Source organism: Prinia subflava, chromosome 1 (genome assembly GCF_021018805.1).
Source record: "Prinia subflava isolate CZ2003 ecotype Zambia chromosome 1, Cam_Psub_1.2, whole genome shotgun sequence".
NCBI lineage: Eukaryota > Metazoa > Chordata > Aves > Passeriformes > Cisticolidae > Prinia > Prinia subflava.
The window spans coordinates 32,954,446-32,969,422 of NC_086247.1; the positions used below are offsets into that span (position 1 = coordinate 32,954,446).

Below are 14,977 nucleotides of genomic sequence, written 5' to 3' on the forward strand. Positions count from 1 at the left end.
GAGTGGATGCATTGCAGAAGCATGGTTCATATTAGCATCTTCCTTAGGGTGTGGAGTGGACCTGTTAACACTTTCTTAATGCTTAGATTTTATAGAAGCAGCCAAATGTGTGCAATGAGTAGTGCCCAAAAAACTGGCTTTGAATGGGTTTTTTTACTTTCTTGCTAGAGTCTTATCTAGGTAGAAAGATAAAGATTTTGGGTCCTGGTCTTAAATTATATGTGTTTCCTAAGCATAGTGGTTTTAGGACAGACTTAGTATCTTCAGACCATATCTTTAACTGTCACAGAAGAGCAAAGTGATACTCACATTTCTGTGTGTATATAATGTGTGTGTGTGTATATATATATATATACACACTTAAAAAAAAATCAGATTTTCATTTTTATTCTTCATTGACAGCATTTTTCTCAGTTATTTTTTTAAAAAGTGCCAGTTTTTCTAATGAGGATTTTAGCTGGGTTTGTTTAAATTTTGCTAATGAATAATTCTGAATTTTAAGTTGTTTACAGCATTTTATTCTAAAGAAGGAAGGAAACCATATTTTGGATTGATATCTGTTTGGGAGGGTAAGCCATTGTCATTTCATCTCAGTACTCCACTGTTACTTTAAACATCAAAGAACACCCTTTCCAAAGGTGAGAGAACACAAAGCATCCCATATTTATAATTTATGGGGCCTAAGACTGTGACCTAATGTAAACTTGAAGAGATTTAGTATAAAAATATCCTTAGCTTGAGGGCAACGTTTGAAAACTCTGTGGATTTTCTTTTTTATCCTGGCTCAGTCTACAATCATATTGCTTTGTTATTATTTCCTCTTAGCATTAAAGTACGATTGACACTGATAGATATCAGGGGAAGGCTGAGCTTCCTAAAGAAAAAAGGAAAAAAAAAAAAGAAAAACGAAATAAAAGAGGAAGAGATGTCTTGTTGGCACAGAAACAGGGACGGTGGAAGAGTTCCTGGCTGCCTTTTATTCTTCTGCAGACAGTGAGCACAACGGGGCTCTCGCTGCCTGCTTTTGGCTTGTGTGGATTCACAATAAACAGCTCAGCTATGTATTTATTTTCAAGACCGATTCAATTCTTCAAAGACAACTGCTCCCAACTTGTGAATACTTGTTAGTTGCCGGGAAGTTGCAGAAGTGAAGATCAGCTCCCACTTTCACGCCAACAAATTAACCCGACGATGTGGTACTGTCTTTTCCACAGGTGTGTGTGTACTAGGACTGTCTGAACCTCCCTGTAACTAATAGGCTGCATATAATCTGGAAGGAGAACTCTTCAATGGAAGACCCCGAGGGAATAAATGGGAAGTCTGTAAGTAAACAACTTGTCAGTCCTGAGAAAAAAAAGTTGCGGCTTTTAAAGTGGCGATTATTTTTGTGGCAACCAAGCGAATGCAAGTCTTAGAGAGCTACATGCACTTTCAGTGATTGGAAGAAGCAGGGAATGATGAAATTAACTGAGAGATGGAAGCTTATGCTAAAGCTACTGAAAATTAGGTATAGCTTTAAAAATACTTGTCCTCAGTGATTCATATGACAAAATAATGGTTGTTGCTTTCTCTAAGAAATATTTGGCCTGCTGTGTTTATGTTGTTAACATTTTTATCTGTTAGAGAGTTTTCATCCCATTATTTGAAGTTACTTCTCTTTGCCTTTGTGAATATATGCAAATATTCCTCCTGGGAGAAGGGAGTTCAACTGCTAGCTGCAAAGTCTTAAGAACCGTGGCAAAAAAATGTAGTAGCATTGTTGTTTGTTGTAAATGCCTGTTTGTAGACTCACAATAATAGGAAATTTTGCAAACTATCAGGTACAATTAAGGATCTTTCATGCACAAATGATTAATTGTTTGTTTTGAATTTGTTAGTTTGATTTGCGACATCATTCTTGGCACTCTGTGAAATTCAAAATGCCACATATATGTTTTTATTCTGAATGGTTTAACAGAAACTGTGCGTATTGAGGTTACCTTATTTTTACCAGTTGCAAAATAAGTCCAAAAGCTGTTTAGTAAATTTAATTAGATTTCTTTCCTGCATTTTTTCTGATATGTTTATTTTCTATAGTTGACAGTACTCTATTCTCTCTGACTCTTCCCTTTGTATTTTATGTTTCTGTATCCAGTTTCCCCGATGCTTCCATTTCATGTAGCAACAGAGCAGAAGACACCAAACCCCTTATTAATAAGCCTGTTGTGTTGCTGGTTTTGTCACACTTCATGTGTAGTGCAATTTTTGCTGTCTGAAGCAATATGGCTTTGATTGTTTTCCAGCATTCATTTCTTCCAGTCTTGTCTCTATGTGTACATCTGGGTTTTTATCCATCACTGCTACCCTTATGTGTGGACAGGACCAGTTAACTCTTGGGGACAGGGTGGCCATGGTTACCAGCAGGCACTAAACAGGGATGGTCCTGTCTGCAGTTGCAGTGCCAGAGCTTTCAGCACCACCCAAGCGCCTCATTCTGCTCGGAGTTAGCCTTTCCTCCATGCATGAAAAGCCTTTCCCTGATCCTGTCAGGATTTTCTGTGGCTTCCACTGCAACCCTTCCCCTCTGTGTGCCCGGCATAGCCTGGGTTTCGTGTGCTGTAGAGGGTTTGGGCTGGGTAATTGTGTGCTGGAGCTGTATGTAATGACAAATGTAACTGTCGCTCCACATAACGGGAGTATTAAGGGAAACATTTGTTCATGGTTTGGCACCACCAGCACTCCTGTTGGGGTTATTCATTCCATTCCCTCTTTTCACCACTTAGTCCAGAGAGCCTGTAAAACATTTCATCTGCTCAGAGTTTCCCTTCACATTACCCAAGTGGGTGGTAGTCGTTGATACTATCAGCATTATCAAAATCCAAACCACTAACTGCTGAATAGACCCACTGCACTGCCCAGCACCCAGGCTTCTGTAAACAACGACTGAAGAGCCCAAAGGTACATACATGACACAGGGCAGGGTGTGACTCTTCTGATTGCAGTGTCGTTGGAGAGGTTTAATACTGGGGTATTAAACCCTGGAAACAGATCCTGCAGTTAGGTCTCACTTGAAGTAATTCATAACTGGGCAGTCTGCTGCGTTTGCAGCAGCCACTTGACCAAGAGGGAGATTTCCTAAAAACAGAAGTCAGAAGGCAAAATAGTCTTAGTGAAAATAAAGATGATGGCATGAACACTGTTTTTGTTTATTTTGCTCTGTGTGTGTGCATAGAAAGAAAGGGTGAGGGATAGATTAGCACCCTGTAATTAGAAACCAGAACCCAAAACCTGTGACTTTGAAAACCTGGTGCTAGTGTGCATAGGAAAAGAAGAAAACTTCCCTATACATACCAGTTGAAAGGTAATTCAATTTTGCAACTGACCAATGCAAACTATGCAGTGGAAGAAATTTCAGGTACATGTGGATAAGGGAGGAGCCTTACTCAACAACTGAGAAATGAAGCTGGATAATGTTTTTGGAAGACAGATCTAGATGGACAACAGAGAATGTACTAGGAGAAGGAGAAGGTAAAGGAAAATGAAAGAAAAGTTTTCAGACAACAGTATGAGAGAGTAGATGAGGAAGTACTTTGCCACTGTCTTTTGTCAAGATTTCTCTTTTGAGGAAGAGGATGATGTTGCACATGGAAATACAGCGTGTCAGTGTTGATGTGTACAGAGGCTACCATGATAAGCCAAATAAACTCACTTCTGCACTTCTGTTACACTCACACAGCTGAGAGAGTATTTCAGCCATTTCCTAATCAAGAAATGGTTCTAATTGTACTGTCACATGCTTGGTTTGGATTCTGTAGGAAGTGAATTTCAAACTTGGGCTTGCAAACTTGAACATTACATCTGCCCCTGCCTTTCCTTCACTAGGTGCTTGAGAAAGAAGCATAACACAACCCTGAGGCTGGCTGGACAGAGGGTATCAGTGTGCTATCCTGTCTGAAAATTTCACTGAAGTTCTGTTGCTTTCTTTCCAAGTCCAAAAAAGACTTTGAAGCTTGTTTGCTAATTGTATATGCACTTATCAAAGATGGTTCACTGACGTTTCATCAAGTTAAAACAAATGGTTGGGTTTTTTTAATTTGTATTTTCTTCACCATCCTGAGGGGGCTTTTCTGCCTGCCAGTCATTTGCAACAAGTCCCACTGCTCAAATATACTTGAGAAATAAAAAACAATCTCTTGTTTAATTATTTTTGAGATGAAAATGTCATTTTGGGTGTTAGAGAAATTCTGATTGTAAGGAGACTGAGACTGAGTAACAAATCATTTTATATCGAATTGATTTCAAAAAATCTATGCAAAATTATTGTGCTTATATTTGTGGTAGGCTAAGTCTACCAGTTCCAAACTTGGCATTGGCATGAATCTATTGTCTTAGAAACCCTCTAGAAACCCTAAAAACATGACAAACACTGATAAGATTCAGCATGATAACCCAGGTGGTTGGAGGTACCCTGATGACGACGTCTAAAAAAAACCTCAAAAAGGGCAGTGTAGAGGTCAGCAGGTATTTTATTTAATTTGATTTGCCTGTGATTTTGGGTTTTTTTTTAATGCATGGGGTTTATTTATTTGCAAAACTCAGCACAAGAAAATTTTCACAAGTAAATATTGGCATGTTTTCAGCAATTACTATGATCTCTGGGGATATTTTGGAGGGCTTTTCTTCCATAACTCTCTCTCTCTGGTAGCGATATTAAGTTATTATATAGCATAAAATAATTTTCATTCCTACACTGTCCGGGCTCATAATTGAAAAGTCTCATTGCAAAATTGCACACCAAAAGTGTTTTCAGCATTGAGTATTTTTGATGATGGAGTCTGCCCATCTGGAAAACAGAGTGAAGACTCTGAGGCCCTCGGCAGTCAAGGTAGATCCAAGTGGTGTGTACCCCATGAGCCAAAAAAGGAGGTGCTCTTGATCCACTCCAGCAGTTACACTTCTCTGACTCCCCCCACAGCCCCCAAACCTCAGCTTTCAGTCAGCACTCAGGGCAGCCTGGCTGCATATTTCCAACTTCTTTCTCCTCCCTGCTGCTCACTGGACACTTCTCTCCTGCGCACCTCATGTCACGTACCGGAGAGCACCGAAAACTCACCTCCTACATCCGTGAGGGGAAAGACATGGGGCAAGTGGGTGATTTCAGCAAGAAAGGGGGAGGGAGAAAATAAAAAAACCAAACTAAAAAACATCCAGCACCTGGCTGCAGCAAAATAATGAATTTTGCAGCAAACATGCGAGATTCTGTGGAATCTTGGAAAAATGCCAGACTCCACGACCACAGAAATGCTGAGTCCATGGGGCCCAGAGAGAGATGGCTGGGGCAGTTCACATCTCCCTGTCTTTGTTTCAAGCTCCTTGCAGTCTTACTGAGGCTTCAGATTACACTCTCTTCACATTTTCAAGGTTATCTTCACTACCAGAAGGGCTAGAAAGTTCATTTTGTTTCAAGGCGAGCCAGGATCCGGCAGCACAACTCTCGAGCGGTTTCAGAGGCCACTGCCGCGGTGGTGGCAAGGCTGTGCCTGAGGGCATGGCTGGTGACCTCCAGATTTGAACAGCCTCGTCAGTGACATGTTTGTCATGCTTACTCACATTGCCTGTTTGTCACATTAGGGAACAAAGTCTGTGAGAAGGAAGGGTGAAAATAAAAGCATTTTACCTTTGGTTGGAAACTTACAGCCTTCTCACTGTGAAAGTCATGCATGTGCTGCCTAGTTTTTCTCAAAGACTGGCATGGCAGTGTTCTCCCCTCTGTGTTCCCCTCCCGTTCTGAAGAAATGTGTGACACGCTTCCTTTTTGGAAAGCTCTGCAAGGCAATAACCAACAAGCACCATGCAATTGCAATCTGTAACTGAGCCTATAAAATGTAATCGCCTGCACCCTTCCCACTCCCCTTCCTCTCTCTATCTGCAATTGATAGAATATTGGAAACATAAGCCACAAAACCCACTTATTACGCTCAGTAAGTGTCAAAAAGAATGAACAGCCGGAACTGGCTGATGTATTTAAGTTCCCCAAATTGAAGGGAGCTGCTGGTAGGCCGTATATGGCAGCTGCTCAGTGAGTAACTATTGATAGATTTTTTCTTTCTAAGCATTTTAGTGAAAATACTCCTGAAAATTGTAAGCTGTTTGTGGACAGTTTGAAAATGTTATTCACTACAAGCTCTCCATTCCTCTCGGTTTGCAGTAACACCACAGAGAAATTCTTGTCAGTTAAAATGTACCTTTCCTAATTGGTGGCAGAAATCCTACAGTGCCGTAGGCGACAGTGCTTGTAGCACTGACAGAAGTACTTGTAGTGTTGGGCAAACTCCTCAAGGTCACAAAGACCTTGCAGGGGTTTTGTTGGGGTGCATCAACAGATACCACCACTTATCTTGGTTACAAATCCTTGTTTCCTCAGAGAGGTGGAACTTTTCCTTTGTTATGGCATGAGACATTTTTAGACGACTTGTAAAAGTGTGTGTGTGAGAAACACACAATCCATCTGACTTTTTCCAGCCACTGTGTGTAACTGTTCAGCGTGGAGTCTCTTCTTGAAAGTCTTGATGAAGTTGTAGCTTAGCCCTTAACAGTAAAAAGCAAACTGCCAGTGAAGTTTATTTTCTTTTTTACTAGGTTTTCTGGACCATTGTTCCACTCGAGGAGCCATGTTTGTTAGTTTTGGCTCTCTGACTTCTCTTCCTTAAGGATAAACTCTCCTTAGGCAGTTGTACAACTATGCACTGAAAGACTGCGTAGCAGTTTATTCACAGCCCAAGCTCCAGCCGAATTCAACTGTGTGACTTCCTGGCTTAAGCAGGGGTGCATCCGTAATGTAAATACCTACTTGATTCTGTGGAAAACCAGGAGGTTTTTTGTTTGTTCTTATAAAAGATTCCTGCGGGAAGCTTAGCTTTAAAGTTGGCATCCAGCCTTCTCTGCTGTGACTCGGATACTGATCTGATTTTGTGCTTTCATGGACATTTTTATATTTGAAAATTTTTAATTCAACATTAGCTTTGCTTACAAGCTACAGAGCAGAACAAAATCACATTACAAACATTGTAGTATTAGATTTTATCACCATTTATTTCTTCTCGTCTGCCCAGGGATTTCTACATGTTCGGTAGAACTAATTTGCAGTCAGACACTGAGGTCTTCTAGAAGGCCAGCAGGCTCCACAAACTAATTTATCCAAATAACCAATCCCTCATAGGCCAACCATAGAAGGACACCAAAATGGCCTAAGCAGGCAAAGCCCCCTTTTGAAGTCTGGAATGTTTTGACTGACTTGAAACAGGCGGCAGGAATGAAGGGATAATTTTCAGTGACCCATGGGACTTTTTTGCCATTTTCAAATATTAGGTAAAACAAAGAGAAATTGCTTGTTCTAATTTAGAAAGACTTAGCAATCCGGAAGGTAACCAGACTCAGAATTGAGTACTAAGGTATAGAGCTGAAGTTTACTTAATGCATTGAAGGTTTGCATCTGGGTATATGGTATTTACACACCCACACATACACAGGCTGCTTTACTTACACAAGCACATACCTAAACTGTTTTTTGAATTTGACTTCTATAAAAAAAACTTTAGTACAAAGTATATTTGTGCAATATTAAATGGACTAGCTGAAATGCTGTTTTTAAGTACGTAAGGTTTTTCTCTAAACAATAATTTCTAATTAGAAAGATGTGTTTCTGTTGCTGCTTCAAATGTCACTCACATGCCAAGACTTCCATGCCATACCTGTTTTCTTCCACTCCCTGTCCTGATGCCATTTGAGTAAATGTGGAAATTAATACAATTTTAAATGGGTTTTCTAGTCTAAAATACTCTTGCAGATACAAAGGGGAAGTATTTTGATGCATACAGAAACTCACAATTTTCTATGAATACTTCTAGGGAGAAAGAGTATGTGTGAATATTTACAAATCAAATTAAAAGTTCACAGATCAGGTATTTCGTGTTCAGCTACTTGAATGTTCATCTCAAAGACAGCGTGGGGCAATCAATGGATTTCAGCAGCTTTTTTAGAAACACGCTCTTGTAAATTTGGTCTCAAGTTCTCCATGCATAATTATGTGATAGGTTGAACCCTGTATTTAGCAACACTAATGACACAGACCAGCTCCCACACTCAGCTTCATCCCCATGACATTGACCTGCAGGTAAGCTGGAGCTTCCCAGCAGAAGGGATGTTGTCAGTAAGAAGGATCACTAAACCAGTCATGAAGCTGCTTTACCTGTGCTTAATAGAATTATGTTTCCTTAAAACAGTATTTTAATGAGGATTTTGGTCACCAACTCACTCTTTTGCTTCTGACATCTTTGGTGGTTCTTGGCATGGAGCTTTGCTGTGCAGCTCACGTGTGTGTCCTGATAACTGTATGGATAGCAATGTCAGCAGATGGGATGTTCAAGCTGGCACTTAAATGTTTATGGTATTGGGTTGGGCTGTGCCTGTCACTTGTATTGCTCCTACATACTGGACAAACTCCTAGTTTCAGTTTGTTATTTTACATGGGATATGGAAATGTAAGTTCCTCCAATTTCAGATTTCTCTGAAATACTCATTTTACTGTTGTCCTATGGTAATAGAAAATACAATAGAATGACAAAGAAATCCTGTTCAAGTGCAGTTTTCAATCCTGTATATACTGACCTCAGATTAGTGGATTTCAGAAACATGATGTTTAAATTAATGTTATTTTGGTGTGAGTTTATATATGTGTGTCTGTGTGTGTCTGTGTGCATGGAATGTATTAGATTAAATTAAGTTATGTTCCAGCTTTTACTTGAGGAATATAATTTTGTTAGTTAATAATGTTAATGCCATGATTTTCTCATATTATGTTTACATATATGGCTACAGTAAAATCAAATTATATTTGCTGGGGGTAAGATTAGTCAGTCAAGGAGCTGTTTACAACAGGAGAAATTAAAATTCAGACTTGGTAGGAAAGAGATTCTTCTCTATTTCTGTCTGCCTTGCTGTAGCTGTACTGTCTAGACTGTCCTGGAAGTTGTAGACTCGATGGTCTTGTGGTCCATGCACAGCACAGCAGCAGAGTCTAGTGAATAGAAAGCTTCATAGGGATTTCTCATCAATCACATAGAATTTGTCATTTCAGTGTTTTGGCATTCAAAGCCTTGTATTCTGCTGCCAGCATTCACATAAGGTGGACTTTCCATTGCACTGACAATGCACCTCTACAACTGTGCAGTGCAGCAGATGTGAGGAAATTTCTTCCCAACTCTTATGGAGGTCAGCTCCTACTCCAAAGCACAGGATTTGATTATCCTGATCATAATTTACAGAGCTATAAATGCTGTTAATGGTCACGTGTCAATGAAAGAAATTGCTTGAAGATAAAAAAAGAAATGGTTTTATCCTTTTTCTCATACTATTTTAAAAGAAAGTAGGAGAGTAAGTAATTTCAGACACACTTTCATACTTTCCTTATGCTGCAGAGTACTTTTAAAATATAATCTAAATGTTGCATTTGGGCAAAATGAATGGGGATTCAAAGAGTGAGAGCTTTTAGAGTAAGCACTGCTTTGATGCTTGTAGATTCAGGAATTTGCTCTTGCTGAATGTGTGTTTAGTACTGTAGGTATTTTTAGAAAGTAAGCATGATATATTTTTTATTTTATTTTTATTCTTAATAATTGGACATATTTTTCATGTTTGACCACCCTTTTAGGCCTGTAAATAATTTAAAAGATCTAAATGTATCTCAGTATTCAGAATCAACTAGTTAAATGCTTATGTGCCTGGCTTTCACCTTCAGTTATATGTACATGAAGAAAGAATCTAAATTTAGGGTTGCCCTGTTCCACTTCTATTTTTCTACTCTAGTCTGAAGCATTTATTTTTTGGGGAACAAGCAAGGTATATTTACTGGTAAGCTGATGAGTACCTCAGATCTTTGTCCTTTGCAACAATACTTTGGAAAGGGAGAAAGTGCAAGATCTATGTTATGTTTTTCTCTGGTTTTTGCTAGGCTTTGTAAAAGCTAAGTGGCACATCAAGCAGGTTTCTATAGTGCAGACACTGCATAAATCCTCTGCTCAGTCCCTTTAAGGGCTGTATGCTGCCATTATGCTTTCTATAAACAGAAGACAAGCACACTGCCAAATCCTTGCAGCGCTGGACATCAGCTCTTTCTGTTCTTAGCTTGTCTTGTTTAGTGATGCTCAAAGACTGTCTTATTTGCCAGTATTGCATCCGCTTTTGATCATCAGGAGGAAAGAGTATCTTGCACTTCTTGGTAGCTTGGAATCTCCATTATTGCAATTTCTTCCCCATCTGCAATTTTAATTTTTATTGCAATTTTTAATTAACGAAATAATTACCTCTGATGAGCATAATTAATTTGACAGCATTTTGGTCTGGCAAGTGAGACCTAAAGACAAAACCTACTCAGAATCAAACAGTTTGAGCCTGGACAGAAAAACGAGAGCCTCGTATGGCAGCTTGAAGAACCTGAGATTAGCAGAGAAGAGCAAGAGGTGAGTGCATGCCACCAGGCTGGGTTAGACAACATAACTTAGCCCTGGTGTTCTGAGTCTAACAGGGACTGGTGGCAGACAGTTAATGACAGTAGGAGAAAGAGAGCAAATCCTGCTTTTGAGAGATGGAAGATACATCCAAAACATTGTGTTTAATGCTGTCCTTCATGAACTTGCTTTTGGATGTGTGTGTACTTTGATTCCCTTTAATTCCCTTTAATTCCACAAGTTAATTATGCCTTTTCAAAGAAAGTGGTTTTGTTGTTTTGTGCTTGCTGCATAATAACTGCAGCAAAAACTTGGAGTTGTTAAGTTTTCCTGACATTAGAAATAATGACTTGTCCATCTCTGTTTACTTCCTGCAGTGTCTTTCCTGATTTGGTAGAATTCTCTTGTTTTCATGACACAAAGGTGTCTATTCCAAGCTGAAGAGCCTTGTTTTTTCCTGAGGCTGCTACTGAGCTTTGTGAGATATTCAAGATGTGAGCACTCTGGCTTTATGATGTTTTTTGTTTTACTCTGTTTTTTCTTCCTAATAATTTTAAACACTGCATCCACCCTTTTGACTGCCACTGAGGCATTGTTTTCAGAAAATTATTGGCAACAACTTCAAGATCTCTTCCTTGAGAACAACAGATAATTTAGCACTTATCCTTGTCCATTCTCAGTTTGAGTTGTCTTTTACTTTGCATTTATGAGCACAGAATCTCACCAGCTCTTGTCATGTGTAGTCACCATGAAAGCAGTTTTCTGTAGGCAGATTTACTTTGAGCTGACCTGAGTCATTTAGCAAATTTATAACCTTGTTCTTTGTAATCTTTTCCAGGGTATTTATGTTTAATAGACCAGGCCATTTTGGAATTCCACTAGTAACATTGTGAAAACTGCCTACTTTCTCAGTTCCATCCTTTAAATAGTAATTCATGACAGACCTTTTATTTTACCTTATGACAAATTGTTTAAGAGCTTTTGGCTTGTGAGAGCTTTTCAGAAATCTAAATATACTACATTAACCAAATCATCCTTATCCAAATAATCATTAACTCCTTACAGAAATGCAAGTAATCTTGAAGTTATGACTTCTTTTTACAAAGCCATGCTTTCTCTTCCCCATTACATCATATTCCCATGTGCCTACCAATTCTCTTGTTTATTATAGCAGCTGATTTGATCATGCTTCCATTGTTTTAGAGCTCTTGGGTGAACTCTTGAATCTGGCTGGTTTGTGTCTCTTCATTTTGTTAATCCAAAGCTTCTGCTGATACTTTGTTTGAGAGCTGTCAAGGTCTTCTTGGATAGTGAGCATCATGCAAATAATTAATTTAGCTATTTCTGCAATGTCTTGTCTTGACTGAATTTTCCTTTGTTATCACAGTTAAATGTTGGCTTTTTGCGTATTTTTCATGAAGTATCTATATTAATCTGAGACAATAGCAAATGTTTCTTCAGGGTTGGGGTATTTTTTGCTGTATGTTTTCCTGGGTTTGCATCTGAATCTACAGAACATTAGCTCTTTTCTAGTTTCAGGTATTTAACTGTAGTGTGTGGCACTCAGTTTGTGTAATGTCTCTGATGGATGTTCAGAACCTTTCTCACTGAAACTAATTAGTTAAAAAAAAAAAAAAGTCTTTGAAGCTGAAGTTTTGTATGAATTTGTGTTGAATTAGGTTAAATAGTTTTTGCCCCAAAAAAAAAACCCCAGAAACTGGGGGCACTGGTCTCAGGGTTGCTGTTCCCTGAGATTCTCCTCAGGGTTGCTGTTCCCCAAGGTACATAGGGCTTTCGAGCTTTTCTTGCCCGAAAGGTCCCGCCCCAGAGCCAGAGAAGACAAGCTGAGTCCGCCAGACCATGTTTCCAAGGTTTTTAATTCTTCATTATCTCTCAGTTCTTTCTCAGCTCTGCAAGGCGTCCCCAGCAGAGCAGGACACGCGGCGGACTGGGGCGGATCAGAGGGTCCCAGACCTTTTGTACCAATTCCCTGATCCACCCACCATCCACAATGTACTTTTTATTTTAAGAGTCTTACCAATACTTACTACCTATGTTAACATGTCATTTCTACTCTAAACCAGTCCTTGTGATACAACTCAGCAGAAAATGGGGGAAAAGAACAAGAACAAGGAGGACAGGATCACTCCCAAATTCCTCCATCTTGCCTCTTCAAACCCATATATTAAAAATCCTAGATTCTACATTTACACTCTGTGATTAACTACTACTTATTTTGAATACTTTCGCTTTGTGATTCTTCATACAATGTGGGCATTCACTCCCATGGACAGGGATCAGAGGCAGTGTCCTCCTGGGCTCTGTGTGAGGCTGGCTGACCCCCTGTACAGATCCCAGACCCCCCTGTCCGGTCTCCAAATCCTCCGGGCGGCCAGAGGGATGTCCTGGACTCCGACACACTGGCATCAGCTGCAAATCAGGAAGATGTGATTCCACCCCCTCTTCATTCTGTTCTCTGGTGACGGTACTTTGGGATGTCTGCCTTTGATAGACACCTTGAGCCAGAGCATAGAGGTGAATGAACACCTTGTCCTTATGTTCAAGTGTTCTGCCCATGTGGCTACAGGTGAGAAACTTCTTCCAGACAAACAAGAGGAATGGTGCTTTCCTGGAGGAGCAGTTTGAATTCTAGTTCTAATCAGGCTGAAATGTGGTTTAAGTTCTCTTTGGCATTCTTGGCTTGTAAGATAGGGTTGTAGGAAATACCTGCCTCAGCTACCTACCCCCTCTTTCTGTTGTCATCCAATCTTTTTGTTAAAAGCTCTGTTGCCAAAAATTTCTTCTCCCCTTGCTAGTAAAGTTTCTGGATAGTTCTGATTTATAGTCTGACTCAAAAGGGTTAGACAGATAGGTTTGGGAGAGTGAGAACATAACCTTCCAGAAAAACTTGCATGTGGGAGTGAATTTTGCTTTCCTTTTGGAAGCTGCCTCTTCCAGACCAAGAAAAGATACTGCTGGAAAACATTCAATTGTTTATGTAATAATATTTTAAGGTCAATTTGTAGCTTTGTGAGTTTCAAAAAATATATAATATGTCCTTTATATCTAGAGGAAGATCAAAGACCCATTGTGGCAGGTGGCACAGAGAAAGAGAAAAGCAAGCTGTTGCTTAAAGAAATTGCATCTTTAATTTAGAGCAACATACAACTGAAGAGTAGATTTTAGAGTTTTAAGCCTATCTCTTCTAATAGCAGATTCTGAGAGTTGAATTAATTTATTTATTTTTAAAAAACATTATATTTTTTAATGAAAAATGAATTTATTCAATACTCTTAATAAGTAATTTAGTGACAATTTTTTCTTGTCTTTTGGTTGAACAGATTATTTGAAGATTAACTCTTGCACAGGGCTTTGTTCCTGATGTAAAAGATCAGTAACCATTAAGATCTATCGAGGCTCAGGCCTCAGGTTGTTCAGCACCCCTGGCTTCAGTGAACACTTGCAGCCAGTGCCTGCTGCAATGTTGCTGGATAAATCTTAGAGCTTGGGACTGAAAAGACAGTCTACATCATCACTCCCATGCACTGTGGCTGAATGGACAAGTCAGCTGGAGTGCAAAATGTGTGGTTCTGCTCTTACCTTGTGCTCTTTTCTTTCTCCACTTTATTCCTCCTTTTGCCCATCTCTCTTCCCTTCTGTCCTAATTAACACACATGACTCCTCTAGCACATGAATTGTGGATCCTCAACTGGCAAAGGTGCTAAAACCTGAGCCTTCACTGTGTGCTACTGGCATAGTTTGGTAGATTTGAGAACAGCTGATAAGATCATGAGCCCAATGGGACCAACATATTACAATTAAAAGTGTGCAGGTGACAGAAGCTGTTTCTATTTTAGTTATAGCTCTTTCTGCTCTTGGTTTGTTGGGTTTTTTTCCTTCAATTATAAAAGATTGGACACCAGCAATGTAGCAGCTCCATACTGCTTTTCTATCTCTTCCCAGGCTTCTTGAAGGGAAGAGTTAATCCAATGACCATTGGATTATAATGGCATGACAACGATTTTTTTTCCCTTGTGGACCTCCCCATGAAGTGTGTTGGCATAAAAGCAGGGAGAGAACAAGAAGTCTTAGCAGAAAGAAAGCCGTTGTAATACCTTAAAATTCTGCAAGCATTAATTGCTTTTCTTTGTTAAAGATTTAGACTGTGTGTGTGTATCATTATGATGGTGGAGTGTGATGGCTCCTCTGTACCTGAAATGCCAAGATGCATTGACTGCTTGTCATTGTGTAGTGAGCAGGGTCATGCCAGCACCTTTGAATCCCTGGGCCTTTTAGAGCATCTCTTGTGTGTTAGAGCTGTTACCTGGATGTTATGGCATCCAGTGTATTGTGCAGGAGGAGGCTGTGGTGAGCAAGGGTGAGGAGGAAGGAGGGAACTGCACTGTGTAGGGTAATCCAGGAGTGGGTAATAAAATCCTGTGGAAGATAACTCTGAATTTGCTCCTTCCTTTAACCTCCAACTGAAAGTTCTC

At 39.6% G+C, this 14,977-nt stretch overlaps 1 protein-coding gene across 4 annotated transcripts in view; it reads left to right on the forward strand.

Annotated features, from left to right (window-relative positions):
• Positions 1–803: 803 nt before the first annotated feature.
• The window catches only part of EYA1 (EYA transcriptional coactivator and phosphatase 1), a 146,022-nt gene continuing 131,848 nt past the window's right edge, over positions 804–14,977 (forward strand). For all 4 annotated transcript variants that reach the window (XM_063392664.1, XM_063392682.1, XM_063392672.1 and 1 more), the window contains exon 1: positions 804–1,322. In XM_063392664.1, the coding sequence (XP_063248734.1) occupies positions 1,290–1,322 (33 nt within the window). In that variant the 5' untranslated portion in view covers positions 804–1,289. The remainder of the gene's footprint in view (positions 1,323–14,977) is intronic.